Genomic DNA, 24734 nt, shown 5'->3' with positions numbered 1-24734 from the left:
TCGCTTTTTTTGGCGTATCAGTTGAACAAGTGGCAGGATACACTTCAGCAACATTGCCGCTTTCAATGTGCGTTGAATGACGCATGTTTCAAACGAGAAGCAGTCTCACGACGCAACTCGTAAGATTCATTTTTACTGTAAATATAGAATAGACGTGTGCATAAGCATTCTTTACCATTACTTTCTTACTACACAGTGCTCTGGTCCCGTCGTAGCAGTCGCTCCAATTCTCTAGAAAGCCTGTCGCACCCGGACCCCTTGAACGCAGGCCTGGGTGCCCACTTCTGTCATGCCAGCTCAGGGCTGCCGAGGTCATCATTACTTTCGTCTCTTGTGCAAATTTCATCCCGATTGAATGTAGATTGCAGAGATTGAGTTTCCCCGGCGCCACTACATCGTGAGCCCCATCAAACTAGAATTTCGAGTAGCGCAATCTGTCAACGGCAACTACCTTAGTTAGTTAATTAGCTGGAGCCGCGTTGATGGTGGCGTCTTGGTGGCTCTCTGCTTGCACCGCTAAGACAGCTAACGCGGTCTAATATACGAAACCGGCACAATTATTAGTCACGCAGCTGTGCGACGTGCGAGTGGTGATGCCCCGCGTGACCTTGTTTCTTTTCCTCAACAAGATACATAGTGTTGATGCAAATGGATTGCCGATGCGAGTCTTTGGGTATTTGACCTTGCTTATGAAAGCTGGGACACGCCTCATCTCCTGAACCCCGCCCATTGTCGCACGTGCTTCTGCCGAACCAACTGCAGCTCCCGCGCCGTAACTAGAGGCAACTCGTCTCGCCAAGTGAAGCATGCCCGCCCAGGATCCTCCCATCGACGACCCCTCGCAGCGCCAGAAGCGATGGACGCCCCGAGTCCGGACGGGCTGTTACACATGTCGGTTCGTTGGCCCCTCTCCCCGCGGCGGTCCTGCAGCCCCTTCCTCGTCGGTTTCTTGGGTTGGCTTCGTAGACATGTCTGACGCCAAATTACAGCACGCGCCGCATCAAATGCGACGAGGCGCAGCCAACTTGCAAAAGATGCCGCATCAGAGGGATCCGGTGCGACTACCCGCTACAGCCGCGGCACCGGCCGCAGGCGAGGCTGTCGCTCACCGTCCTCCAGCCTCCCGAGTGGGCCTTTTCCGAAGCCCTGCGCTATTGTTCGTGTTGCCCCCGTTAACGTTAACCCCGATTCTGGGCTTTGGAAAGCGATTGGCAGCTGACAATGGATGAGCGTACGTCGCAGATCTTACAGTTACTCTCAAGCCGCAGGCGGCAAGCTCTTTCAAGATGACCTCGCCGGAGGACCACTTGAAAAAGTACCGGCCCGACATGCACATTTCGCGGCAAGAGTCGATCCCATCGTTTGTGATGCTCGTTATTCACTCGCATATTACGGATATTTGCCGGGCCAATAAGATACGATGCGAGCCGGGGTCATGGCCAGCCATTAATCACTTGTGGCGCATGTTTTTCGATTACATGGCCAAGGCGATTCAATATCTAAACCAGTGCATCGCTGCCGATTTCCCGCCGCGGTATAACCTCTACAGGATTGTTGATCTGCTAAGCATCGAAGTAAGTTGCCTCAAATCTACAAGAGGATCAAAGTTGACAAGTGCAGCTGGACATGGTAGACTCGACGTTTTGGCAGGCGCACTGTAAAGGGTTTCTGGCACTCGTAGAAGCATATGGGGGTGTAGATGCCGTCATCAAATCCGCCGATAATCCTTCTCCCATATTAGCCTTGCAGTTTGTCTTCATGTACGAGAACGCTGCTTTCCTTTCCTCCCCCGTTCTACTAACTGATGCTGACCGCACTACAGCCACGGACTTGTATGCAACACGGCTGGCCCAGTGGAAGAGCAAATCAACGAATTTGACAGGTTCAAGGAGGCTGAGATCCTGCGCATTTACTCTGACATGTACTTTCGCGTCTTTCCCTGCCCGAGCTGCCTCTTCCTCAGCATTGTCCGTGTCACGCGCCTGCGCGTCCTCGCCGCCAGCCTCGGCCCCTCGTCGCCCGAACTTGTGTCCGCCGCGGAGGAGACATGCGCCGCGGTGTACGGCTTTGCGCCAGACCGCTGGACAGAAGAGTACACATTGCCGTCGGACCCTAAAATCTACACGTTTGCACGCGTCTTTCAGGCCACCACCATTCTCTATGCGCTGCTCTCGCTGCCACACGCCCTCGCGCAGCCGTTTCGCCGCGTGGAAGCCGCACGCGGTCGAAATGCGCGGCGACACTACCGCCGAGTGCTCATAGACTCCATCGAAAAGGCAAGCAAGGTCCGCATGGGCTTGGCGGGCATGTGCTGGCCGCTGGCGGTGCTGGGCGCGGCGCTGCATGACGGCGCGCCCGAGGAGCAGGCGGCGGTGATGGGTTGGCTGCGGGAAATGGAGACGCTATCGACCGTGGCATCAGGGCCGATCTTACTGCAGAAGCTGCTGCCGGCATTTTGGGCGTCGGGGAAACGTGGCTGGGAGGATTGTTTCGATAAGCTTTCGCAGATCGCGGCGTAGAGCCGTTGACTTGAAGAGCGCACAGCAATGTCAGATCTTGGGGAAATTCAAAAAGTATATATATACGCAAGTATTCAAAGATTTGTGCTACTCGTGCGTCTCTTCTTCATTCTGCGTGGCACGCAGAAACCTGCCCAGCTTGGCTTGGGTATATTGCTGGGCGGGCCTCTGCTGCGTCTCGTCACTATCATATCATTGCGGCAGCATCACACTCACGTATCGAAGAGGTTTTCATAGGCCAATGACCTTTGCGTGGCATCCTGGCCCCTCTCTAATGCGACTATAATTTCCTCTCTCAGCAGCGCATCAATCTCGGCGATGCGCTCCCTCGCCTTGACACCCTCCTGGGGGTCCAGGATCTCCCTCAAGACCTCGGTCGCCTCCATCAGATCCCGCTTCTCCTGCCAGAGCCGGTTATATCTCGCGGGGCCCCCGTCGCTCTCGTCAAAGCAGATGCCGTACATGGCGCAGTACGTCTCCGTCTCGCCGGGACAGTCCGTGGCCGCGCCGCGAAACAGCCAGGGGAACATGTGCTCCCACGTGCGGCCGGCAATGTAATCCGACAACTCGGTGTCGACAAGCCAGTCGCGGCAGCGCGCGTACTGACTGCGCGGGTTGCGCCGTACGGCCTCGCGCGACACGGCAAAATGGGAACAGCACGGCCCGGCGAGGATGCGTGGGACTTGCACTGCCGGGCCAAAGTTGGCGTAAAAAGCCTCGCGCATGTACGGCTCCTCCCGCTTGTCAGCCGTCTCGGGCGTCTTGGTGGTGTCGAGCCAGGCCGGGCACGCATTCTGCCAGCTGACGCGCAGGTTGGCATAGCCGCGGGCGCGGGCGCGGTCGAGGTCCAGGCGATCAAGCGCAAAAGGCATTGACTGCTGCAGCACGCCTTCGACGTGCCAGGGTTTCTCCTCGGCGTGGATCATGATGGAGAGGTCCGGGAGGTCGTCATAGTAGTCGTGGAAGTAAGTATGGTAGATGAGGGCCTCGCGGCCTTTGCGCGGGACGGGAGGGCGGTGCGGCGCGGAGGGATCATCGCTAACGTAACGTATGACGCGAAGGTTGGGAATGGTGAGGCGGGATGTCCACGAGATGTCATCGGCTTTGAGGGTTGCGAGCACGAGATGAACGCTGATGTTGCTGGTGATGGTGGTGGTGGTGGTGCCTGCCAAGTCGCTAGCGAGATGAGCGGAGCGCCAATTGGGGAGCTCCTGGGCGGGCAGGGACCGCCATCGGACATGGGCGGCAAGGGAAAAAAAGGTGGCCGCGAATAACGCGGAGAAGACGAGGGAGGCTCTTCGAGGCATGGTGCACCAGCTAGTACGGGTAAATCTGAGCACTCATGGGTGCTTTTCACGATGCAAAGCAGCGTTGGTGTTTTTTTTTTTTTTTTTTTTTTTTTTTGCTTTTTCAATTTTAATTACGAGATGCGCAGAGCAGCGACCGCACGGCTACGTCAGCCGTTCACATGTACGGAACAGGGGTCTTTATCGGCAAGGCTGCAGTCATGGTTCACTTTGTGTGGTGGTCTCGTCGTATCGATAACTGATCAGCGTAAATGTGTCCCATTATAGAAAGCAGGCTGGGTCTAGAGCCGACAAGTCGAAGGTCCAGCTCTCGTTGGCGGTTCAAGGAGATCACCAGGCCACTTGGCTAGAGGTCAATGTTAATGGTAAACTGCAACCTGACACGTTACGCAATCGTGAAAGCCTAGTTGCCGTGAAGATGTACGAAGAATTAAAGACAACTTGCCATAAAATTAAGATCTACATGCGTGTCATTCGAACGATCAAATCGAATGTGAAGTGGCCCGTAGTGATTGATAACGCAGCTCGAGACTTTTGTGCATTCGCATCAAGGTAGGAGAGGCTTGGCTCTCCATTGACCACTACACCATCTTGTACATATTGTATTGACAAGGCTTCTAGGGTAAGCCAAATGTAGCATAGGTATAGATAATAAGAAAACGTTGAAAGAAGCGGGACGGGTGCTCTTGCTCGCACTTATCAGTGCGTTTCGAACACTTCAAAGATCCAAGCCTTCTACGAGGCACAACCCATCGCAATTACTTGAGGAGGTTTTTGTTGGGTTTCTGCAAAAACCAACACCATTGCCATAATGTGAAGCTCTGCTTTCTTGGAAGTGTGGAAGTCCAGATGCTGATAAAGTAGCCGCCACAACGTATAGGGTAGCGCTGTAGGGCTCGGAGCTCCTTGGAGCGGCCCACGGGACGGTTGTTATTACTACACTTGCAGCTAATGAAACAGGAAGAGCCGTCGCTTTATGGTGAGAACTAGAATCGTACAAAAAATCGATTCAGATCTTTAAAATACTTACCACGCTGCCAAGATCGAAGTCACCGGCCAGTCCAACGACGAGACTTCAACCAGCTCGTCAGCATTGGTCAGGGGGCTGCAAACACGTCGATATCCTAAGATTCTTTCAACGGTTCTATTCAAGGCTGAGACTACTAAATCGGGATAACTGAAAACTAATTAACCGTGGCTGTCCAAGTTGCATCGGCGGCGATACCTTCAAAATATAGCCTCTCAGGTCATGGAGCTATATTCAGTCGTATTTCAGCTCAACGGACACCACTCGGCGTATTTCTTCTTTCAACAAGACTTTCACACACAGGTCGGCGTATCACTCCAGACATGAGCGAGGTCTGACCTATACGAGGTCTGCTCTGAATGTCTGCCACTCAGGACATGGTAGCTCCGGCTGCCACTGCCACCACTACTTGCTCACCAGCCTCAACTCGGCGCCAACCCCAACCACTCGAACCACTACATAGAATTTTGCTGTGATCTATAGAAAGTTTGGCCGGCTTATTTCCTGCGCGTATTAACTAAGGGTTAATACGGCGCCTCGACTACACCACACTAGCCATGGCTTCCCGCCACCCCAAGATAAAGTTGCCTCTAGTCGTTCTGGAACTGCCACATGAATAGATAGTACCGCCGCTAGGCAACGGAGTCTAACTCTAGTTCCTAGCGGGTACCTTTTGCCTTCAAATCATATATAAGTAGGCGTTGAATAGTACAATAACAATGACTACAGCCACAACTCGGCGCGCCAACAGCCTTTCTGCACTCAGTCTCTAACCCGCCGCTTTCACCGCCACCCATGAGTCTGTTAGAAGAATTAGCTCTGACCAAACACACAGGTGGCTGGAACTGTGCCACATAACTATCATGGCTTACATCGTAGCAATTTAGACAGAGAAAAAATTCGGCCGCTCGACAAAAAAGCTTGCATGCCTTCATCGTGCCAGATAGGTCTGCGTCTTTCTCCCATGATCTGATCCATAGCTTTTCAGCCCCTTCAACTCACTCTTCTTCCCTAACATTTCCTTTTAACCAACTCCAAAATGCAGCTTACCTTTGCTTTCTTCGCGGGTCTCTCGTCCACCGGTGCCCTGGCGCTGGTTGTGCCAAACTCGACGGCCCTAGCGCTGGCCATGTCCAACTCGACGGCCCTGACACCGGCTGGGCCGAACTCGACGGCTCTGGCGCTGGTCATGCCCAACTCGACAGCCGTGGCACCGGCTGAATCCAACTCGACGGCCTTGGCTCTCGTCATGCTCAACTCGACGGCCGTGGCACCGGCTGTGCCCAGCTCGACGGTCATGGCTCTGGTCATGCCCAACTCGACGACCCTTGGCTTCCCAGGACTTAATCATGTGCAGAGCCGCAACGCAAAGGCGGCCATTGACCAGGTTCGCGCCGAGGCTCTGAACAGACAGGCTTGCCTGGCGGTCATTAGCACCGCTCTCCAGGAGTCTGAACTCCAGATCTACGCCAACCCCGTTGTCCCTGCCTCGATGAACTACCCCCACGACAAGGTTGGAGGTGATCAGGACAGCATTGGTAAGTGTTCCCACCTCGGGCCTAGACTCTAATTCCATGACAGGCGCTGACGAACCTGTATCTAGGCATGTTTCAGCAGCGCGCCGAGTTCTACTCTGATGTTGCTACGGACATGTCTGCTGCTGGAAGCACTCGCCTATTTCTTGCCGACATGAAAGGCATCGCGGGCTGGCAGACAATGGAAGTCTCTGCTCTATGCCAAGCCGTTCAGAAGGCACAGGCAGGAAACCTGTACGGCCAGCGCATTCCCCTTGCTGAGCAGGTCTGCAGCGCTGCTGGATTTTGAGCGCTGCGTTTAATCTGCGGAAATTCAATCCGTACACGTACTGATCTTTAGCTGCCTATATAGAAATTTGGAAATAGTCCATTGTCATTATCTTAATAATTATCGTCTCCATTCTTGTATAATTTGATACTCACCGACATAGTTGTCGGCAGGAATTTTTCGGTGTGACTCGGACATTGTGAAGCTCTTCGATATGTGCAGATGTGAAAGACAAGCTCTTGAACTTATTGCGAGAGAGTCTCTGGACTAAGAGGATATTTTTGCGACCACTTGGAAAGCCAACAGAAGAGCACAGTCAATAATTCGCTGCAGTCAACTAAGAAAGGATCGTCCACAAAAGGATCTGTCGTACCTGCAGGATGCACAGGTGTATCATCGACTCGATCGATTTACACGTGATACCGGAACCTGAATCTCAGTCACTCCCGCGCTTTTTTTTTCTCTTGCCTTTTCCACGTTTTTGTTTGATGATTTGCTGACAGCTTTCCAGTGTAGCGGGGTTCGCACTGTTTGGTGGCATCCAGCCAGGTGCTGTCCAGAGTTTCTCTCACCAACAAAAACAGCCGTCGCAACTAAACTTTCAACTCAGGGATATCACGTGGAGTGTGCCTTGGATGGGCCGCTCATATGGCCATGGACATTACTATTCTACACTTCAACGATGTCGTGAGTGTTGCCCTCTCGAAACGCAATCAGCAGTCAACCCCATGCTGATGCGAACTCCGCGGCTGCACGCAGTATCACATCGCCGACTCCGAACTGGTCGCAAAATTTGCTTCCGTGCTCGCAGACCCTAGTCATGTCACTGGCGATGATAGCTCTTCGAGTGGTCCCGTCTTGCGCGTCTTCAGCGGGGATGCCTTCTCGCCGTCCTTGGAAGCGGCCGTTTTGCGCGGAGACCACATGGCGCCGCTTCTGAACGGTCTGGATATCGACGTAGCCTGCTACGGAAATCACGACTTTGACTTTGGCGAGCATCGGCTTATGGAACTCACCAGCCAGATTACCTTCCCCTGGACCCTTGCCAACGTAGTTGCGCCGACACAAGACGCCGACGGGGGAGGTCGCCTTCTGGCTGGTGCCCACGAATATGTGATCAAGAATGTAGCTGGACAAAAGCTGGGATTCTTTGGTCTCGCTGGCAGGTGAGCAAATGCAATGGTATACCCGCCACCAATTTCAACTGTTCTTTGCTAATACAAGACAAAGTGACTGGCCGTCCAATTGCCAGCATCTGCCCGAATGCACAATTTCAAACCCTGCCGCAGTCGCCAAACGAATAGCTACGCACCTGCGGCTGGCAGAAAAGTGTAGCATCGTAATAGCTGTGACTCACATGCGTCTGATAGAAGATATCGAAACTCTCAAAGAGACGTTATCTGGTCCAGAGAAGATAGATTTGATACTCGGAGGCCATGACCACTATGTTGTGCGCCGGGATCCCTCGGACACCAATCCAAATCCTGAAGTAATTCAATCAGGCATTGATCTCGAAGGAGTTGCAATGACCGAATGCGATGGCAATTTCCGAATCATCAAAAGTGGTACCGACTGGAGAGGGCTTTCTATCCTTCGACTGCGACTTGGTGGCAAGGATAAAGGCGAGCCAGCGATACTCGGCATCTCCTGTGCGTGCAAAGGTTGGCGCCTCGAAATTGTTTCATCTTGGCTAATGCATAATACAGTGCGGCAAATCGAAAATCTGAAAAATCTCTCGAATTATAGCCACATTCCAGCATCTCGGGCGATATTGGACATTCTGCGAACAACTCACAGCAAGATTGAACAGGTCGTCACACAGCCGCTGTTTCACACCACATCACCACTTGACGGAAGAGCACACATAATTCGAAGCCAAGAAACAAACCTAGGGAATATGTTGGCTGATGCCGTAAGAGCGTTCTACGACACTGACATTGGCTTCGTCAATAGCGGCGCCGTACGTTGCGATCGAATCGTAGAGTGCGATAACGGCGCGCCTCTTTGTGTCCGTGACGTCATTGAGATTAGCCCCTTTGATAACGCCTTTGTTGTGAAGCGAGTCAATGGGAAAGTACTATTGCAGGCACTGGAAAATTCTGTTTCAGACGCCCACACGGACGGAAGATTTTTACAGCTCTGTGGTTTGAGCATGAAGCTGGACTGGAGGCGACCGGAAGGCTCCCGAGTCAGCGAGGTAACTTTTTATCCGCGTGGTGAGAAAGCTCGGCCTCTGGGTCTGGATTGCTTGTATACAGTGACTATGGTGGACTTTATCGGCTCTGGTTTTGACGGATATACCTGTTTCCGGGATTGCGAGACCCTGGTCGATGCAGAGGGCGCCATTACGGACACCAATATGCTGCTTGAGATATTCAAAATGAGCAAGGATGATGCAAATGAGTCTGGGATTGCAGACCAGCATGAAGAAGGAATACGGAGGGCAAGGGCGGCGGTGATTTCTGGCTACCATAGCGATGATGGCCTTCCCATTGTCAGCCCCGTCCTAGAGAATCGGATCAGGACTCTGCATGAGGCCAATCCTGAATTCAGATCTGACAATAGAACTAGTAGACGAGAAGTATGATTTTTTTCTCTCTTTGTTGTCAGAATAAGTGTGCATGAATGGGCTTCCGATCCTGGCTACTCTTCATACGTGATGACATGCTTCCACGAGCAATTATGCGACATGGACATACTGCCAAGCGTACGGCAAATTTGACGGTTTTCCGTGTTGAACCCGACATACCAACATGAATCCGCCTTTGCGCACTGCGCTAGGCAATTGAACGCACCGTCGCTTGCCGGCAAGCCGAAAAACAGCGTTGGGCGGCGACGCCAAAGAGCCCTGCAATGGCCCAGAGTGTAAGTGTCACAGAGCAAGCCCTTTCCGTTGAATATGGTGTGAGCATGCTTGCGTAAAAGTCACAAACAATAAATACTGGAGTTTGGAAAAGATTGCTAGCATTGGTTCGAGTTTGAATGATAATGAACGACAGCGGGGTGGAGTAATGCGCAGACGCTGCCGTCAGAGTAATCATCTACGACAGCATGCGTAGCAAATCATTTGATTATGTGAGCGTCAAACTCGACACGGGTGTATGGAACGCTGAAGCATGCCGAGGGTCTGGCTTTTGCGCGGATATTCAAAGCAGGCCACTTGGTGCCAATGGATCAACCGAGGCCTATTCGGGACCTTGTGAACAGATGGATTGGCGGCGAGTTTCAGAAGTAAGCGGCTCATGGGAGACATATATATATAAAGAAGCTCGGATTAGCGGATTGAATTTGACATAATTATATTACTATTTGGTTGTGTCTGAATCAGCTGACGCCTTCACTCGTAGTAGCTTTTCAGCATTCTTGTAAGCAAACAAGTCCAAGTCATCACCTGTAATCAAACCGCTCTTTTCAATCTCATCCAAGAATTCAAACCCCCTTTCATTCGGTGAAAACGGATAGTCGACGCTAAACATGACATGATCAATGGGCATAGTATCAAGCAAACACTTGAGCGGCGTGAGGGTAAACATGCCACTCGTCGTCACCCAGATATTCTCGCGCCAGACCTGGCGCAGGCCGCGCTGCTTGGCCCCCCAGCGCTCCGAGATGCCGACGCAGCGATCGAGCTGAAAGGGCAGCAGCTCGCCCATGTGGCCGATGACGAGCTTGAGCTTGGGGAAGCGGTCAAAGAGCCCGGCCGCAAACAGCCTCAGGACGTGGTGCCCCGTCTCGGCGTGCCAGCCCCAGCCAAAGGCGCTCAGCGCCAGCGCAACGTCGTCGGGGTAGTTGCCCTTGTAGTGGGCGGCCATGCTGTCCGACGCAAAGGTCGGGTGGAGGTAGATGGGCACGTCGAGCTGCTGCGCGCGCTCAAACACGGGCCAGTAGGACTCGGCGTCGTAGAAGACGCCGTCGAGGTGGTTCTCGACCAGCGCGCCGACGAAGCCGAGCTTTGTGACGCAGCGCTCCAGCTCGGTGGCGGCGGCGGCGGGCTCCCGCATGGGCAGCATGGCGAAGCCGGCGAGGCGGGTGGGGTGGCGACGGATGGCGGCAGCGAGGTCATTGTTGACGGCGGTGCAGACGGACGCGGCCACGTTGCCCGGGCCGTGGGATACGACTTGCAGGGAGACGTGGCCGCGGTCCAGGTCGGCGACGCGGGTGTGGTCCAGGTCGGTGAGCTTGTCGAGGATGCGAGGGGGAAAGTTGGCGTAGTGGGCTTTTGCTTGGTCGCTAGAGGTGAGGACGGTGGGGGAAGCAAAGTGCTCCTCGAGGGTGATGAGAGGGCGCATGGTGGCGGGTGTGAGGGTGAGAGGGTGTTGGAGGAGTGGTGATGTCAATGTGGTTGGCGTGGGCGAGTTGCTGCGTTAAATATGAAGCTGACGTTTGGAAACATCTCCACATAAGCGGGATGAGGCTAATTTCGAGGTGAGTTGGCAGGATGGATACAATAGCGGATTTGTCGAGGCGAAATGGCAGGACTGACTACCTGTAACTGGAGATATCGGGTTTATTGTCCGATTTCCTGGAGTTTACCCGGTACGCACATGATGAAGGTCAAATGGCGGCGCCACCATGTATTTCAGGCACATGACTAAAAAAGGATAGAAACTACTCCAGTTCTGATCGCGTTGCTGAATTTCTCCTGTTAAAAGGCATCGTTTGCGGCTCTGTGCATATTGAGCGAGTATTACTGGAGTGAGAAGAGCGAGTCAGATGTCAGTGTGGCTACCGTTGATTTGTCTGTAAATGAAACATGACGCGGCATGTTCTCTCCAGATCACCAGAAAAAAAGAAAAATAATATCTTTGACGCTCTGAAGGAACAAGATCAGAATATCACGACTATCAGCTACAGTCGACGCTGTCGGCTTCTGCCAACACGATGCTGTGCGAGGCAGCAAGGGTTGCTTCAGCTCCAATTGTGCCTTTTGTGCAGCTGCCACAGTACCTCAAGTCGCATTGAGCATTACATTCAGTCCTATGAGTTCTCATGGATTTTTGTAGTAATCGCAGAACAAATATCTTCGAATTGTATCTTCAATGGCTGATTTTCTAATCTTGGCTCATGTCACGCTCCCATTGGTCTTTGACTTTTTGCAGAAGTCCTGGCACCGTGTACATGTCAACCGCTGTGCCGGCCATGGCTTTAGCCACTCTCATGGCGCGATCAAACGCTCCTCGTGTTCGCGAGGCCCTTTCAAAATCTGGACTATGTGGTTGTCCAAACTCCGGCCCGGGCGGTATCGCAAAACTGACATTCATGCTCGGCAAGGCATAGCTGATATTTCCCTGATCGGTGCTTGACCTCACCCAAGTATACTGTCCTGGTGGCGGGAGCGGCGGATCTGGACTGTTGGGCATTTCGTGCCAGTACTTTGCAAAAGAAGACGCAAGCACTCGATTTGGCATATGATCCAGGTAGCCCGGTCGAACTTTAATCTCAACTCGTGCGCCGGTGGCCTCGGCTCCAGCGCGGAAACAGCCTTCGACCTTGCGTTGCAGTTGATCCAGATGCGGCGCTGTGGCGGCTCGGAGGACAGCAGCTCCAGCAGCATGTTCATGAATGAAATTCGGTCTGTCACCACCATGTGTGATTTGTAGTCCGATAAAATCATCTGACCTGGTTTGCTGGCGCATAGCAGATACACCATTGTATGCAATAACCATGGCATCAAGGGCATTCACGCCTTGCCACGGATTCTTGGCCGAATGCGCTGCTTTGCCGTGATATTCCACATCGAGTCTGGTAAACGCAGTAGCTCTGACCATCGGGCTGTTGTTTAGAATCCCTGGGTGCGAGATGAGGGATACATCGGTGTTTTTGTATGCGCCAGCATCCAGTAACCTGATCTTGCCGCCGCCGCCTTCTTCTGCTGGTGTGCCGACTATGACGACCTTGCCCGCCTGACCTTGTTGGTCAAGTATTTCCGCTGTGGCAAGACCAGCAGCGACGGACACCATTGCAATCAGGTTGTGCCCGCAGGCATGGCCCAAGTTTGGAAGTGCGTCTACAGAATTTATTAACATTGGCATCTGCAACGAGGCTGCGCACGCTTACCCATCTCTGCGTTGAAGGAAACAACAGGTCCCGGTCGGCCGGTATCGAAGACGGCTTCCCACGCGGTTGCCATTCCGTACGCTGAGCGAGTGACAGCCCATCCTGTTCTAGAGCTCATAAACTTTGTTAAAACATCGTGCGTCTTGAACTCTTTATAGCCGAGCTCGGGGTTGTCGTGTATGAAGCAGTTTAGCGGCCACAAGGCAGGTTCAAGTTGTTCAATAAAGTGGTCAATTTCAGCAAAGTGTCCCGTCAGAGACTGAAGCTGTGGCGGCGCTTCATCTGGTCTCGGCACAAATACGTAGTCCTCGTCCATGCTGATGAACAAGATGTATGCTCCTTTGGCATTTGAGAGGTCATGAGTTGTCTAGAATAGAAGCATACGGGGAAGCAACGCGCTAATAATTGCCGGGCCCCAGCCCCCAAGGCCCTCAAGCTAGCTGCAATACGAGGCCCGCAGCGGGCAACAGGTCGGAATCTGTTCTCGGAAGAAAACTATTCCGAAGTGCATGTAATTAACAAGTTGAAGTAATGAAGCAATTTTAAAAGAGACCGAGGCCAGCGCGAGCTACTTGAAGAAGGCTATGTCGAATGTGGACTGTAGGATATCTTGATGCTGGAGTTGCGATAGTGCAAGTTGGCGTTGAAACGTCGAGTTGGTGTTTATAGAGTTGATATTGTAAAGTCTCTAATCGATGCCAGTCGTCAGGTCAAACAGTCTATTCAAAAGATGAAACATGCGTGGAAATTATATGCAATACACACGTGCATAAGCTGTAGCTATATGCGAGGTTCTTGTCTGACAATGTCTACTAACCTATCTGACGTCAGGACGCAGCGGGTGACAATTGAGATATTTCATACAGTGGTGTACATTGCACCAAGCAAAAGAAAATTAAGTAATTTACTATTATGCCTGCTGACTCATTTTGTCTGGTCGTTGGTGGCGTTTTGGGGGCGCAAATACAAGTTTGATAGCTGGCTGTCAATGCTGTTCTCAGCTCGGATCTTTTAGCCGACGAGATTTACCGGTATTAATTACGGATATCATCCCATGCCTTCTATTTAGGGCCATTCTAACCTCTTCATCAATTGGAGTTGTTGATCCAAAAAAAAAAATTCCAAAAAAAAAACCACCCTCCATCATGGCCGCCCAAGTTGCTACTGCAAAACACAATGTAGCGACAACATTAAACTACTGGGATGACCCCGGCGATGGATCTAAACCGACCCCTATTTTCATCGGCAAGGGCAGAATCAGCAACAAACGGCCGCACAAGGCCTGGGATTTTGTCGTCTCCGACATCAGCGGCGATGAGGACCAGTACACGCTCGACAGCCATGGATTCCAATACTGCCAGAGCCCAAGCGACGAGACGCTCTTCACCGACGAGCAGCAGATCAAGCAAGGCTACTACGCCGAATGCGAAGCGCTGATTAAAAAGATCACGGGCGCTCGCAGCGTGCACATCTTCAACCACAAGGTGCGCCGGGGCCCGACGCAATGGCACCATCTCGGCCTGCACAACCTGGCTAACCGCGGGCCCGTCACCCGAACGCACGTGGATCAATCGTACGAGGGCGCCAAGCGCAGACTGCGGTGGGAGCTGCCGCAAGAGGCCGACGACATTGTGCGGCGGCGGTACCAAATCATCAACGTGTGGCGGCCGATCCAGGCCATCCGCAAGGATCCCATTGCGGTCGCGGACGCGCGCTCCGTGCCGGACGAGGACCTCGTCGGGGCGGAGATGACTGAGGACGGCTTCGTCGGCGAGTCGTGGGTCGTGCGGCACAACCCGGCCCATCAGTGGTACTACAAGCACGGCATGACGCCGCGCGACGTGCTCCTCATCAAGTGCTTCGACTCGGACGAGGGGGTTGCGCGGCGCGCACTTCACTCCGCCTTTGAGGACCCCCGGTACCAGGACTGCGAGTCTCGTCAGAGCATAGAGGTTCGCTGCCTCGTCTGTTACTGACCCGGGGTATGAGGGGTTGAGTTGATACCCCGCTCCAAAGCACCACATTTTACATGACCGCATTGCACCGGCACTCGTAGACTCTGAGGCTAGTCGCGTCGGTGAGCGGGGTTTGGCTTCTCTATTACGGGCCTATCTTGCGCATTTCATTAATAGTTTGGCTAGCTTTGCATGAAGTACTTGGAATACGAAATGCAGTGCATCTCATTAGTTGCGTCTCACTATTAATAGATGAGGCCTATATATAAGCCCAGTCTCCCCTTCTGTGCACGTTGCGGCTATCGCATCAATTCCACTCTCCTCACATCCACAAGCCCCCCTCCCTCATCTCATTAATACAATATATTACAGCATGGCTCCCGTACTTGATGCTCCGCAGACCGTCGACTGGATGGGCAAAAAGGTGCCCGTCTGGTCCATGCCAACCATCAACTACGGCCTTGTGCTCTCTCAGGACCCGAGCGAGGTCGACAAGCTCGTCAATGCCTGCAAGGAAGAGGGCTACTTTTATCTCGATCTCCAGGGCATCGATGGCCGTCGCATGCTGTTTGACCAGCAGGAGACGCTGAAGCTGATGAAGCGCTTCTTTGATGCTCCTCTCGAGGCCAAAAACGAGTTTGGCCTAATCTCTTCGCATCTTGGGTAATTGAGAATTCAAGTCCACCTCTATTTTTTTTTCCTCATGGCCTTCTTCGACAATGCTAACCTTTTCTCTTTTCCCCAAATATAGATACGAACCTGTAGGCAGCCGCACCGGTGTTGCCGCCGGCTCCAAGGACGGCTACGAGATGCTCAAGGTCTCCCGCGACGAGATTCAGCGCAACAGCCCCAAGATCCCTGCTCCCGTCAAGAACAGCGGCGACCTCCAGATTCTCGAAAACTCCATCGGCAGCTGCAACACCATCACCAAGGTCATCCTGTCGGCTCTCTCTACCGGCATGGGCCTCACCGGCGCGTCTCGATTCGAAAACTCCCACCGCAACGAGAAGCCCTCCACCACCACCGTGCGTCTTGTTCCTTGATTTCCCTCTTCTCCCCCCCCCCTTCCCCTTTCATGTTCATTGTCTGACACACCCTCGCCAACAGCTTTCCATGATGCACTACCTGCCGACCGAGCTCGCCGGCGAGAACCGCGTAGGCCACCAGAAACACACCGACATCAGCACGCTCACGCTGCTCTTCAGCGAGCAGTGGGGTCTCCAGGTTCGTCCTCCCGGTACCTGCGGCGCGCGCGAGATGGGCTTCGTGGCGCCCAAGCCCGGCTGCGCCTTTGTGCACGTCGGCGACTCGCTGCGCTTCGCCAGCGGCATGCAGTTCCAGAGCTGCATCCACCGCGTCGTGCCCTTTGACCCGGCCGAGCACCGCTACTCGATTGCCTACTTTTTGCGCGCAGAGGACGACACCATGTTCATCGACTCCGAGGGTCGCGCCATCACCGCCGGCCAGTGGCACGACGAAAAGTTCAAGGCCTTTACCGATCCCGAGGTCTGGCAGGCCATGGCGCCCAAGTCCATGATCCTCGGCGGCATGAAGGAGGATGGCGAGGATGCGCCCCTCACCGGTCTGGCTCAGGTTGGCCCCGCTCAGGCTACTGTGCCGACCAAGGCCTAGTTAATCAAGTAATCTATTTACATTACAAGTTGTACTCAGTAGACACAAACCAGCTCTGTTTAATCTCAAATGCGGCCGCTTCTAGCCACGGATACAAGTTATTCCATCTCAAACTACCCCGTCTTGATCATCCTGTCTGTGGCAACTTGTTTAGCCAAGCGCCCCCCTTTCTGGCCAAGGCCGCCAAGCTGTCAATGCTCACCCTGTCTCGCGGCATTTAAGAAAATATCTTCAGATCCAGCTGTTGTTTCTCACCCAGCCAAATAGCACGCTCTGTGTGGTCCCGCAGCTCAGAAGCCAACAAAGTTTCTCCCTCTTCCGGCACCGTGTTGGGGTGCACCAGCACAGAGAGCGGTCCGCGCCAGACGGCAAGCCAGGGAATAAATGCGCCAAACTGTGCTGGCGTAAAGACGCTCACTTCAAACATAGCAGTGGGATGGGGGCCGACAGCGCGATCCCAGAATGTGTAAATACGCAGCTCCGGGACTTGGCATCGTCAGCATTTAACCTCGACGTTTTCTGGTTGCTTCTTCTTCACACTATGTGTCTCAAGCCATACTTACACTCGCGGCGGATACGTTCATAAAGCTCACTAGCGTACTGAGCCTGATCCTGGCTCGTCTGGTCATAGTACACGTGAACATCGCTTGTGCGCGTCATTAGCCACAGGCTCTGTACTTGCGGGCAATCAGCTGCTTACAATGCTCCACGCTTCTCTGTATCATACGCCTTGATAAACTGCTGGTAGGTTTCGCTCGGCGTATCTGGGGGCGGGTTGGCAATGCTCTTGCCGTCGGCAGCCTTGGCTGTCGGCAACGGTGTGTCCCGGCTGACCCCGGCAAGTGGCGATGGATACTTTGTGGCAGGCATGCTTGAATATTCGAACTGCTGAATTTGGAAAAGAAGGCCAAGATTTTGCAGAGGCTATCTCTATATTTAGTCTGAACTTGTCGTAGTTTTGGAGGAACCCATCTTGATGTTAGATTACCAACCAAGTGCGGGGAGTGCTTATGGCAAATCAGCGGGACGCTTTCTGCTAACTGCGTTAATATAGCGTCTTGATCGGCCATCCCAGTGTTTCTAGTAGTTTTAACGTTATTATGTTGTACATCTTAGCGGATAGGCATATATGCTTTGATAATCATTCCCGATTATGGCAGCATGAATAACACTCCATTTGTCAAAGGCCAAGATCTGTTCCTTCGCATTCTTCTCAACGTTTACGTTGAAGCAGCCATTCCATCATCATTGCCAGACCACCATGCCTTACAAATTACTTTGCACAGTTTGATTGCCTCTTGAAAAGTCGGCACTTAAACCCGGGGCAAGAAAGCAACCGAGATTCTCTGTGTTCCCCAGATCAGCGCGTGACTGCAGTATCGGGCAGGACGGTTGCCATCGTCTTTCCCGGAAGGTAGCATCATGCTCGCCACCGTCATTGAAGCGCACATCCTTTATACTGACTTCCAGTCTAGGCTTTCGATAGAGCTTTGCCAATTCGCTTTGTGTTCCCTCGAGCTAACTGGTAGTCGCAGGTCGCTAGTCGGAGCCCGCTAGATGGTGCCGTGCCAAGCCAGTATGCGACGCAAACTTTCTCAACAGCGTGTTGAACAAGGAGTTTGTGCTTGCCATGGCCAATCAACGGTCCGACTCTGACGACATATGTTCCCCATGTTTTTTTTAAATCAAGTCAAGCCTTCTTTATGACCTTGTCGATTGACCAAGCCACGAGTCGCTGCATCGTGTTGCCATCTGACTGGCTGCTGATTAGCGTGCTCTATTTTTAGTGTTGTTGTGACGTTACTGTTCATCTCTATTTCCTAAAGAAGAAGGTTATAAGAAGTACGGCCGACAGCTTGAAGGGGAGAAGAAAGCTCAACTGTGGGTTACTATATTTTTCGCTTGTTCAAGTTGAAGCTTGTGGCCGTGTATTGTGCCCTGTACTGCGTGACTTATGCATCAAGTATAAAATCAAGCTGGTCGCGCTCTCGAAATTGTAGAATCAGATTTGCCTGGACTGGCTTTACTTCATACTAGATTCTGTTTGCTCTTTGTGTACTGTCTGTAAACATTTGCGAGCATGAAGCTCTTGGCTTTCCTTCCTTTCGCTGCGGCAGCAGCCACCGTGCCACAGTCCGTATCCTATGACGGCCACAAGGTGTTCCGTGTGCCCGTCACCGATGACGGATCCTTCCTCCGCTCCATCCTGGACAAGCTAGACGTGTCTATCTGGCAGCCTCCCTCCAAAAAGGGCGCTTTTGCCGATATACATGTACCTCCTCACTCCTTGGCGCCGTTTGAGCAAGCGCTCGAGGGCCACGAGGTCATTACCATGCATCAGGACCTTGGCGAGTCTATCCGCAACGAGGGTACTTATCAAGTATATGCGCGTAAGTGTTCATCGAGTTGGTATTCTGCCAATCTTCAGCTAACATGGCTTTGCAAGCCGGCGCGCCCAACAGCACCTGGTTCAACTCATACCATGCCTATAGCGACCATCTCCAGTGGCTCAACGACCTGGCCTCACAGTACTCTAAGAACGCCAAGGTGATTACCTCTGGGAACACCCTGCAAGGCAACCCTATCACGGGACTTCATTTATTTGGCAACTCTGGTGGCGGCAAGAAGCCCGCCGTCGTGTTCCACGGCACTGTTCACGCTCGCGAATGGATTGCCTCCATGGTAAGATGGCATCACTCACCTAGTATCCGTCTAAGCATCGTCACTTACACACCATTCAGGTTGTCGAGTATTTCATCAACGAGCTGCTCAGCAAATACGGTTCTGATAATGCCATTACTTCATTCGTGGATAAATACGATTTCTATTTGTTCCCTATTGTCAACGTAGACGGCAAGTTCCCTTATTCTCGCCTACGCACTTACAGACTTCTAACGAAGAGCAGGATTCAAGTTCACACAGACCACCAACCGCATGTGGCGCAAAAACCGCCAGACGACCTCGGGTAGTAGCTGTCTGGGCCACGACATCAACCGTAATTGGCCGTACAAATGGGATGTTCGCGGCGGCTCCTCCGACAACCCCTGTGCTGAGGACTTCCGTGGGCGGAGCGCCGGCGATGCTCCCGAAACTAAGTCTCTCTCGGGTTTCCTTCAAAAGGTCAAGGACGCACAGGGTTTGAAACTGTACATCGATTACCACTCCTACTCGCAGATCATCATGACTCGTGAGTATACACTCTCCCATCTTCTGATACCCCTACTGAAGTGACTTTGCAGCGTATGGATACTCGTGCAGTGCTCACCCAGCCAATGATGGCGAGCTGCAATCTCTCGCTAAGGGTGCCGTCGACGCCATCTACCGCATACACGGAACTAAGTTCAGATACGGTCCCATCTGCTCGACCATTTACCCGGCCACTGGTAGCAGCGTCGACTATGTTGCCGACGTAGTCAATGCCGACTACACTTTTACTGCAGAGCTGCGCGACACTGGCCGCTATGGCTTCGTGCTGCCCCCGGACCAGATTCGTCCCAGCGGCGAAGAAGCCTTTGCTGGCGTCGTCTACTTGCTCGCGAACATGAAGTAGGTTCATGGGCACCTTGCAGATAAAGTCTCTATATGTGATAAATGCAGTTTATCATCTATCAAGATGCGCCTTTTGCAATAAAATCATATAAACATGAGAATAAAATACATTGAAAAATGTAGAGATAGGATCATTTTATGGGGAGCAGTCCATGGCGTCTTGGGGGCTAGTAGCACTCTGAACAACGTCAAAAACGCCGTCAGGGTTGTTGAGGACCTGGGTCAAGGCCTTGTTGAAGGTAACGAGTAGCCCCTGGATCCATTCAGGCGTCATAAATTCATATCCGGGCCATACCTGGCTGTACGAGCATCGGATGCTGAGCTTGTCTTCGGTCTTGTTCACGCCAGGCCACATCTCGATGAGAATAGGCGTGTCGGAAGATGTCTCCTTCCAGGGAGTAACCTTGTCGTTGGCACGGTTGAAAGCGGGCAAGCCGTTCATATCCACGTCGATGTCAGGAGCAGGGAAAGTCTGCAAGATGACGGAGCTGTCAAACCGGCGCGTGGTGCGGGCAAATTGGATGCTGGGGCAGGGCATTTCGGTAAAGCCAAGAGTATCAGTGTACTGCTTGAACATTCGCGAGCAAATTTCACGATGAGTCAGGTTTTTGTTCTTCTCGAAAGATACGCGCGTAGGAAGTCCGTCCAGCATCAGAGCAAATGCATCCAGAGAGTCAGCCGTGTGGCGACCGTGGAAGACGCTACCAAACTGCACATCATATTTGGGAGCAGCTTCGTCTCCGACAAGCGTTTGGGCCAGAGTCATAGACCAGGCAGCTTGAATGACAGCCATGGGTGTGAATAGTCCCTCGGACTTGGCCTTGGCGAAAAGCTCACCAGTGCTAAACGTGCACTCGAGGCTTTCACTAGCAATGCCGACATTAGTGTTGACGGTAGTGAAGACCGCTCCCTCAGTCTTGAGAACTCTGTCACCTGCCTTGAAAGAAGCGACACCAGCCATACGCTGAGCCCAGAACATGCTAGTACCCAGCCAGTCAGACTTAAGGTGCTCTTCAACAGGCACACGCACGCCTGATTTTCCAGTACTGGAGATGGGCAGGCCGTGGTAAGCCTCAGCGATGTCGCGACGCAGAGCCTGGAGACTCATGCCGTCGTAGATGGCGTGAAACACGGAGAACACCACGACGCAGTGCTTCTTATCCGCCGAGCGGACAAATGAGGTCACAGAACCGAGGCTGTGTAGACCAAAGGTCTCTTCGGCAGACTTCTGAGCGTTGTCCACAGTCCTATGCCACAGGCTGCCTGGTCGCTCGTCATATACAGGGCACTCCATGCGAAGAATGGGGAGCTTGGCATGTGGCGAGTTGGGAGATAAAACACACTGGGCATAGGGAGCGAGAGGGTGCTCAACCTGGACCCAGACGGTTCGGAAAGCATCGCGGCCTTTTAAAGCTTGGATGACGGCAGCTTCGAGGCGATCCGCATCGATGTGTTCTGGAACTAGATAAGGGTAGTGCTCTACCCATGGCTTGCTAACCTTGAGGATGTCTGCCGACTCTTCGATACTTGAAAGCACGCGGGTCTGAAGACCAGTGGCGGGCAGGACCTCAACAATATCTTCACTGGGGATATTGAGTGCTTCGACACACTTTCTTCTGCAGGTATGATCAAAGTGCTTCAACTTAGCAGCAAGGGGGAGAAACAAAATCTCCTCCTCATCCTCAATCTCGATAAGCTCATCGTTCTTGGCGGCGGCAGCTTCTTCTGCCTCTTTGAGTTGATCAAGGTGCAATTCGAGGATCGATTTGACAACACTGGCAAAATTCTGACCAACCAGAACGTCTTTTATCGCTAGTCCTTCCACCGCTTGGCGTCTGAGCTCCTGAAGAAGCTTCATCGATCGCAGACTGTCAAGACCATAAGTCGTGAGAGCGAGTGGAGAGTTGGCAATGTCGGTAGCACCTTCCCCGAGAATAGCCATCAAGATGTGCTCGAGCATGGCTGAAACGCTGTCCGTATCCTTCAAATCGACAGTGCCCTGGTATGTCAAGTTGTCGTTGATGGCCTGCTTCTGGGTAATAGAGTTGCCAAAGTCCTCGACGGCCGCATTTTGAAGTGTCTTGCGGTCGACCTTGCCACTGGACGTGCGTGGCACCTTTGGAACAACAATATATTCGACGGGACGCATCCACGCAGGAAGACCCTCGCTTGCAACCTCTCGGCACTGCGAAATAACAGATTCGTCTGTGACGTCGCCAAAGTTTTCGCGCACAGCGACATAAGCGGCCAAGAAGCTGCCTTTAAGCACAACAGTAGCAACCTCACGAACAGCTTCGACCTTGGCAATGGTAGATTCGATTTCTCCGAGCTCAACACGACGAGTGTTGAGCTTGACCTGTTCCATGTTCAAGCGACCAAGAATCTCGAGCTTGGGCTCGCCCTTAGGATCAAAGACAATACGGCCTTTGTCACCAGTACGGTAGACAGAACCTAGGTCCAGGCCAGTAGTAAAGGCCTTGGCGGTCTCTTCGGGGCGATTCATGTAGCCGTATCCAACCATAGGGCCACCAAAAACAATCTCACCAGTGAGGCCCATGGGGACTTGAATAAGATCATCGGAGGAATTGGCATCGACCAGAACCACAGAAGCGCAGGAGAAGACGGTGCCAGCAATAGAACCACGAGTACCAAGGGCTGCATTCTCAAAGGTTGCACACATGGTAGCCTCGGTAGGTCCGTATATATTGATGACTCTCTTGGGCTTGCTGTTGGGTTCGCGGGGAGCGTCGTAAGCAAAATTGTCGATGGCATATTTCGTAAGAGCTTCGCCACCAGATACGATGGTTGTCAGGGTCGGAAGCGCCTTGGGTCTGAGAAGGGTGGCCATGCTGGCGACAGTAAAAAGCGCTGTGGCGTTGAAGAAGTTGACAGCTCTTTCAATGTCAGAAAGCATGAGGGAGCGCTCGGCCGAGCAGACAGTACCACCGTATCCGAGGGTGACAAAAAGCTCCATCAAAGAGAGGTCAAAGGTCGGCATGGCAAACTGCAGCCAGCGCAGCTCAGGTCCGGCGGGCAGAGGCTCAAAGACTTCGGCGTGACCATGTACACCACAAGTGGCCATGGAGTGTGAAATGAGAACGCCCTTAGGCTTTCCAGTTGAGCCACTAGTGTATAGAATATAGGCCAAGTCCTCCTCTGTGGGTAGATGATGAGAAACAGGAGTTTGGAGATCGACAGTGAAGTTGGAGCGCCAGTTGGTAAATTCGGTGATATCAACCCAGGTAAGCTTTTTGAGAGATTCCGCAGCTTCGGAGTCGTCGTTCAGGCTGACGCTCGGAAACGGCACGCTTCCGACACCAATGACGACGGACGACTTTGTGTCCTCTACGATATCTAGGAGACGTTGCGGAGGCGCATCCATAGGTAGCGAGCAGACTGCAAAACCTGCCTTGAGCATAGCAATGACGGTAATGTAGAACTCAGGGCCCGCTGGCAAGAACAGAGGAATCGCGCGCTGGTTTTTATACGCTGGAGTCCAGTCGATTGTGCGTTCCATGAGTAAAAGCTCTTCTGCCAGCCCCTCTGCATCAGCGTTGAGCTGGAGATATGTCCATTTTCGGACTGTAAATGAATCATCGGCAACGGCTTCGACGGCGATGCGATCGGGGCATTCGAGGACACGACGCTCAAAAGCGCCATGCATTAAGGACGGGTAGTTTTGTTTAATGTGCGAATCGGTTTTGAGAATAGGTGCCTTCCACAGCTTGAGAGGGTAGTTCAGGTTGGACATTTTCGTTTCAGGGGCCTGTGTCGCTGAATCGGCAAGGTACTTGGAGACGAGCTCGAGCATGTGGTAAACCAGCACAGAGTGACCATGCTTGGAATCTATCGAGAGTGTCAAGTCTGCAATACTTCCGTCTTCAAGAGGCTCGACTCTTAAACAGAAAGCCTGGTCCATCGTCAAGGTCAGTTGACGCGATCGGCATCCGAGCGAGGTATACACGCAACTTACACGAGATGCTTTGGCCGCGGGTGCGACGTCGAAGACGATTTCAATTTCGAAATCCAGATTGTTCTCATCTAAGTTCTCGGTAGGGAACGTAGCGACTTCGATGTGGTCTGATGTAAAGACGCGTGGTTTTGAGTTTCCAGGAATGGAGGCTGTGGCGAGCAGGCGCTGAGGATTGGCGTCGTCGATATCAGCATAGTTGGCGATGAATGCGACGGCTTCGAGATCTGTGACGCCAGCAACAAATGCTGCAAATGCTTTCAAAATGGAGGTGGGAGATTTGACAATGGGCGACGCCTTGAGAGTGGAGGATTGGTATTGCCGAGGGACCTGCTTGGCGTCGACTTCGTTGTGAGTAGCCAGGTCATAGTATGGCAGATTGGTGCGAGGGACCTCGGCCGGCCGAACTTGTGTGATGGCCATATTGGAGGCTATCAAGATTATGCAGTTGGGTATTTTGCAGAATAATCATTCGAGTCTGGAGCCTTGAGCAAATTGTGGACAGTTGGCTGTCTAATAAAGGGTCTTTGGACGGGTTGGCGCTGACAGGTGTAATCCCGCCGTAGCACGAATGCCGCTGAGGCAGTCGGCAGTCAGATATCCGCAACGCTCCCGTCCACTTTGGTCCTATCCATGCGGCATAGCTTCCAGAATAGGGAGAATGCTGACCTGCGCCGGGGTTAGGTTGCCGTGCACTGTAAAGCGTAATGGAAGATCGATTCAGGTACCGGACGGACCAAGACCCACAAATGCCGGCAGCTGGACGTAGGGCTGCTCCCGAGCGCTGACTTGTTCATTTCTCCCCAATTGAATTCCAATTAGACTTGCAACGGTTTGTCAGTTTTTCAACACTGGCGCGCGGGATTCGTGGCTCTGTGTGAATCCCTCTTTCACGAAATGCCTCCTCAGCCTCTG

The 24734-nt window shown here is 52.8% G+C and overlaps 11 protein-coding genes across 11 annotated transcripts; 6 read left to right on the top strand and 5 right to left on the bottom strand.

Moving 5' to 3' along the window:
- Positions 1–806: 806 nt before the first annotated feature.
- BBA_08256 (C6 finger domain protein) lies at positions 807–2519 on the top strand (the record flags this gene model as incomplete). Its single annotated transcript, XM_008603353.1, has 5 exons — positions 807–895; positions 990–1156; positions 1231–1574; positions 1621–1760; positions 1823–2519. The coding sequence occupies 5 exons, from the start codon at positions 807–809 to the stop codon at positions 2517–2519; spliced, it is 1437 nt and encodes a 478-aa protein (XP_008601575.1).
- Positions 2520–2731: 212 nt separating this feature from the next.
- Positions 2732–3826, bottom strand: BBA_08255 (uncharacterized protein; the record flags this gene model as incomplete). The annotated part of the gene is made up of 1 exon (XM_008603352.1): positions 2732–3826. One exon carries the CDS (start codon positions 3824–3826, stop codon positions 2732–2734), a length of 1095 nt encoding a protein of 364 aa, XP_008601574.1.
- A 2066-nt stretch (positions 3827–5892) lies between these two features.
- Positions 5893–6677, top strand: BBA_08254 (peptidase M23B; the record flags this gene model as incomplete). Its single annotated transcript, XM_008603351.1, has 2 exons — positions 5893–6391; positions 6457–6677. 2 exons carry the CDS (start codon positions 5893–5895, stop codon positions 6675–6677), a joined length of 720 nt encoding a protein of 239 aa, XP_008601573.1.
- A 627-nt stretch (positions 6678–7304) lies between these two features.
- BBA_08253 (2,3-cyclic-nucleotide 2-phosphodiesterase) lies at positions 7305–9243 on the top strand (the record flags this gene model as incomplete). The annotated part of the gene is made up of 4 exons (XM_008603350.1): positions 7305–7343; positions 7416–7822; positions 7887–8305; positions 8363–9243. 4 exons carry the CDS (start codon positions 7305–7307, stop codon positions 9241–9243), a joined length of 1746 nt encoding a protein of 581 aa, XP_008601572.1.
- Positions 9244–9961: 718 nt separating this feature from the next.
- BBA_08252 (2-amino-3-carboxymuconate-6-semialdehyde decarboxylase) lies at positions 9962–10945 on the bottom strand (the record flags this gene model as incomplete). Its single annotated transcript, XM_008603349.1, has 1 exon — positions 9962–10945. One exon carries the CDS (start codon positions 10943–10945, stop codon positions 9962–9964), a length of 984 nt encoding a protein of 327 aa, XP_008601571.1.
- A 762-nt stretch (positions 10946–11707) lies between these two features.
- On the bottom strand, positions 11708–13029 carry BBA_08251 (amidohydrolase-like protein; the record flags this gene model as incomplete). Its single annotated transcript, XM_008603348.1, has 2 exons — positions 11708–12663; positions 12714–13029. The coding sequence occupies 2 exons, from the start codon at positions 13027–13029 to the stop codon at positions 11708–11710; spliced, it is 1272 nt and encodes a 423-aa protein (XP_008601570.1).
- Positions 13030–13858: 829 nt separating this feature from the next.
- Positions 13859–14689, top strand: BBA_08250 (methyltransferase-like protein; the record flags this gene model as incomplete). The annotated part of the gene is made up of 1 exon (XM_008603347.1): positions 13859–14689. The coding sequence occupies one exon, from the start codon at positions 13859–13861 to the stop codon at positions 14687–14689; it is 831 nt and encodes a 276-aa protein (XP_008601569.1).
- A 352-nt stretch (positions 14690–15041) lies between these two features.
- On the top strand, positions 15042–16300 carry BBA_08249 (2OG-Fe(II) oxygenase superfamily protein; the record flags this gene model as incomplete). Its single annotated transcript, XM_008603346.1, has 3 exons — positions 15042–15331; positions 15420–15693; positions 15776–16300. 3 exons carry the CDS (start codon positions 15042–15044, stop codon positions 16298–16300), a joined length of 1089 nt encoding a protein of 362 aa, XP_008601568.1.
- A 217-nt stretch (positions 16301–16517) lies between these two features.
- Positions 16518–17170, bottom strand: BBA_08248 (dopa 4,5-dioxygenase; the record flags this gene model as incomplete). The annotated part of the gene is made up of 3 exons (XM_008603345.1): positions 16518–16786; positions 16864–16946; positions 17001–17170. The coding sequence occupies 3 exons, from the start codon at positions 17168–17170 to the stop codon at positions 16518–16520; spliced, it is 522 nt and encodes a 173-aa protein (XP_008601567.1).
- A 1210-nt stretch (positions 17171–18380) lies between these two features.
- Positions 18381–19850, top strand: BBA_08247 (carboxypeptidase-like protein; the record flags this gene model as incomplete). Its single annotated transcript, XM_008603344.1, has 5 exons — positions 18381–18690; positions 18747–18982; positions 19042–19146; positions 19214–19487; positions 19540–19850. The coding sequence occupies 5 exons, from the start codon at positions 18381–18383 to the stop codon at positions 19848–19850; spliced, it is 1236 nt and encodes a 411-aa protein (XP_008601566.1).
- A 135-nt stretch (positions 19851–19985) lies between these two features.
- BBA_08246 (peptide synthetase) lies at positions 19986–24242 on the bottom strand (the record flags this gene model as incomplete). Its single annotated transcript, XM_008603343.1, has 3 exons — positions 19986–20102; positions 20145–23759; positions 23823–24242. The coding sequence occupies 3 exons, from the start codon at positions 24240–24242 to the stop codon at positions 19986–19988; spliced, it is 4152 nt and encodes a 1383-aa protein (XP_008601565.1).
- Between the last annotated feature and the right edge of the window lie 492 nt (positions 24243–24734).

This window comes from Beauveria bassiana, assembly GCF_000280675.1.
Source record: "Beauveria bassiana ARSEF 2860 unplaced genomic scaffold BBA_S00032, whole genome shotgun sequence".
Lineage (NCBI taxonomy): Eukaryota > Fungi > Ascomycota > Sordariomycetes > Hypocreales > Cordycipitaceae > Beauveria > Beauveria bassiana.
The sequence above is the reverse complement of the archived record's forward strand: the minus strand, read 5'-3'. Positions and strand labels throughout refer to the sequence as shown.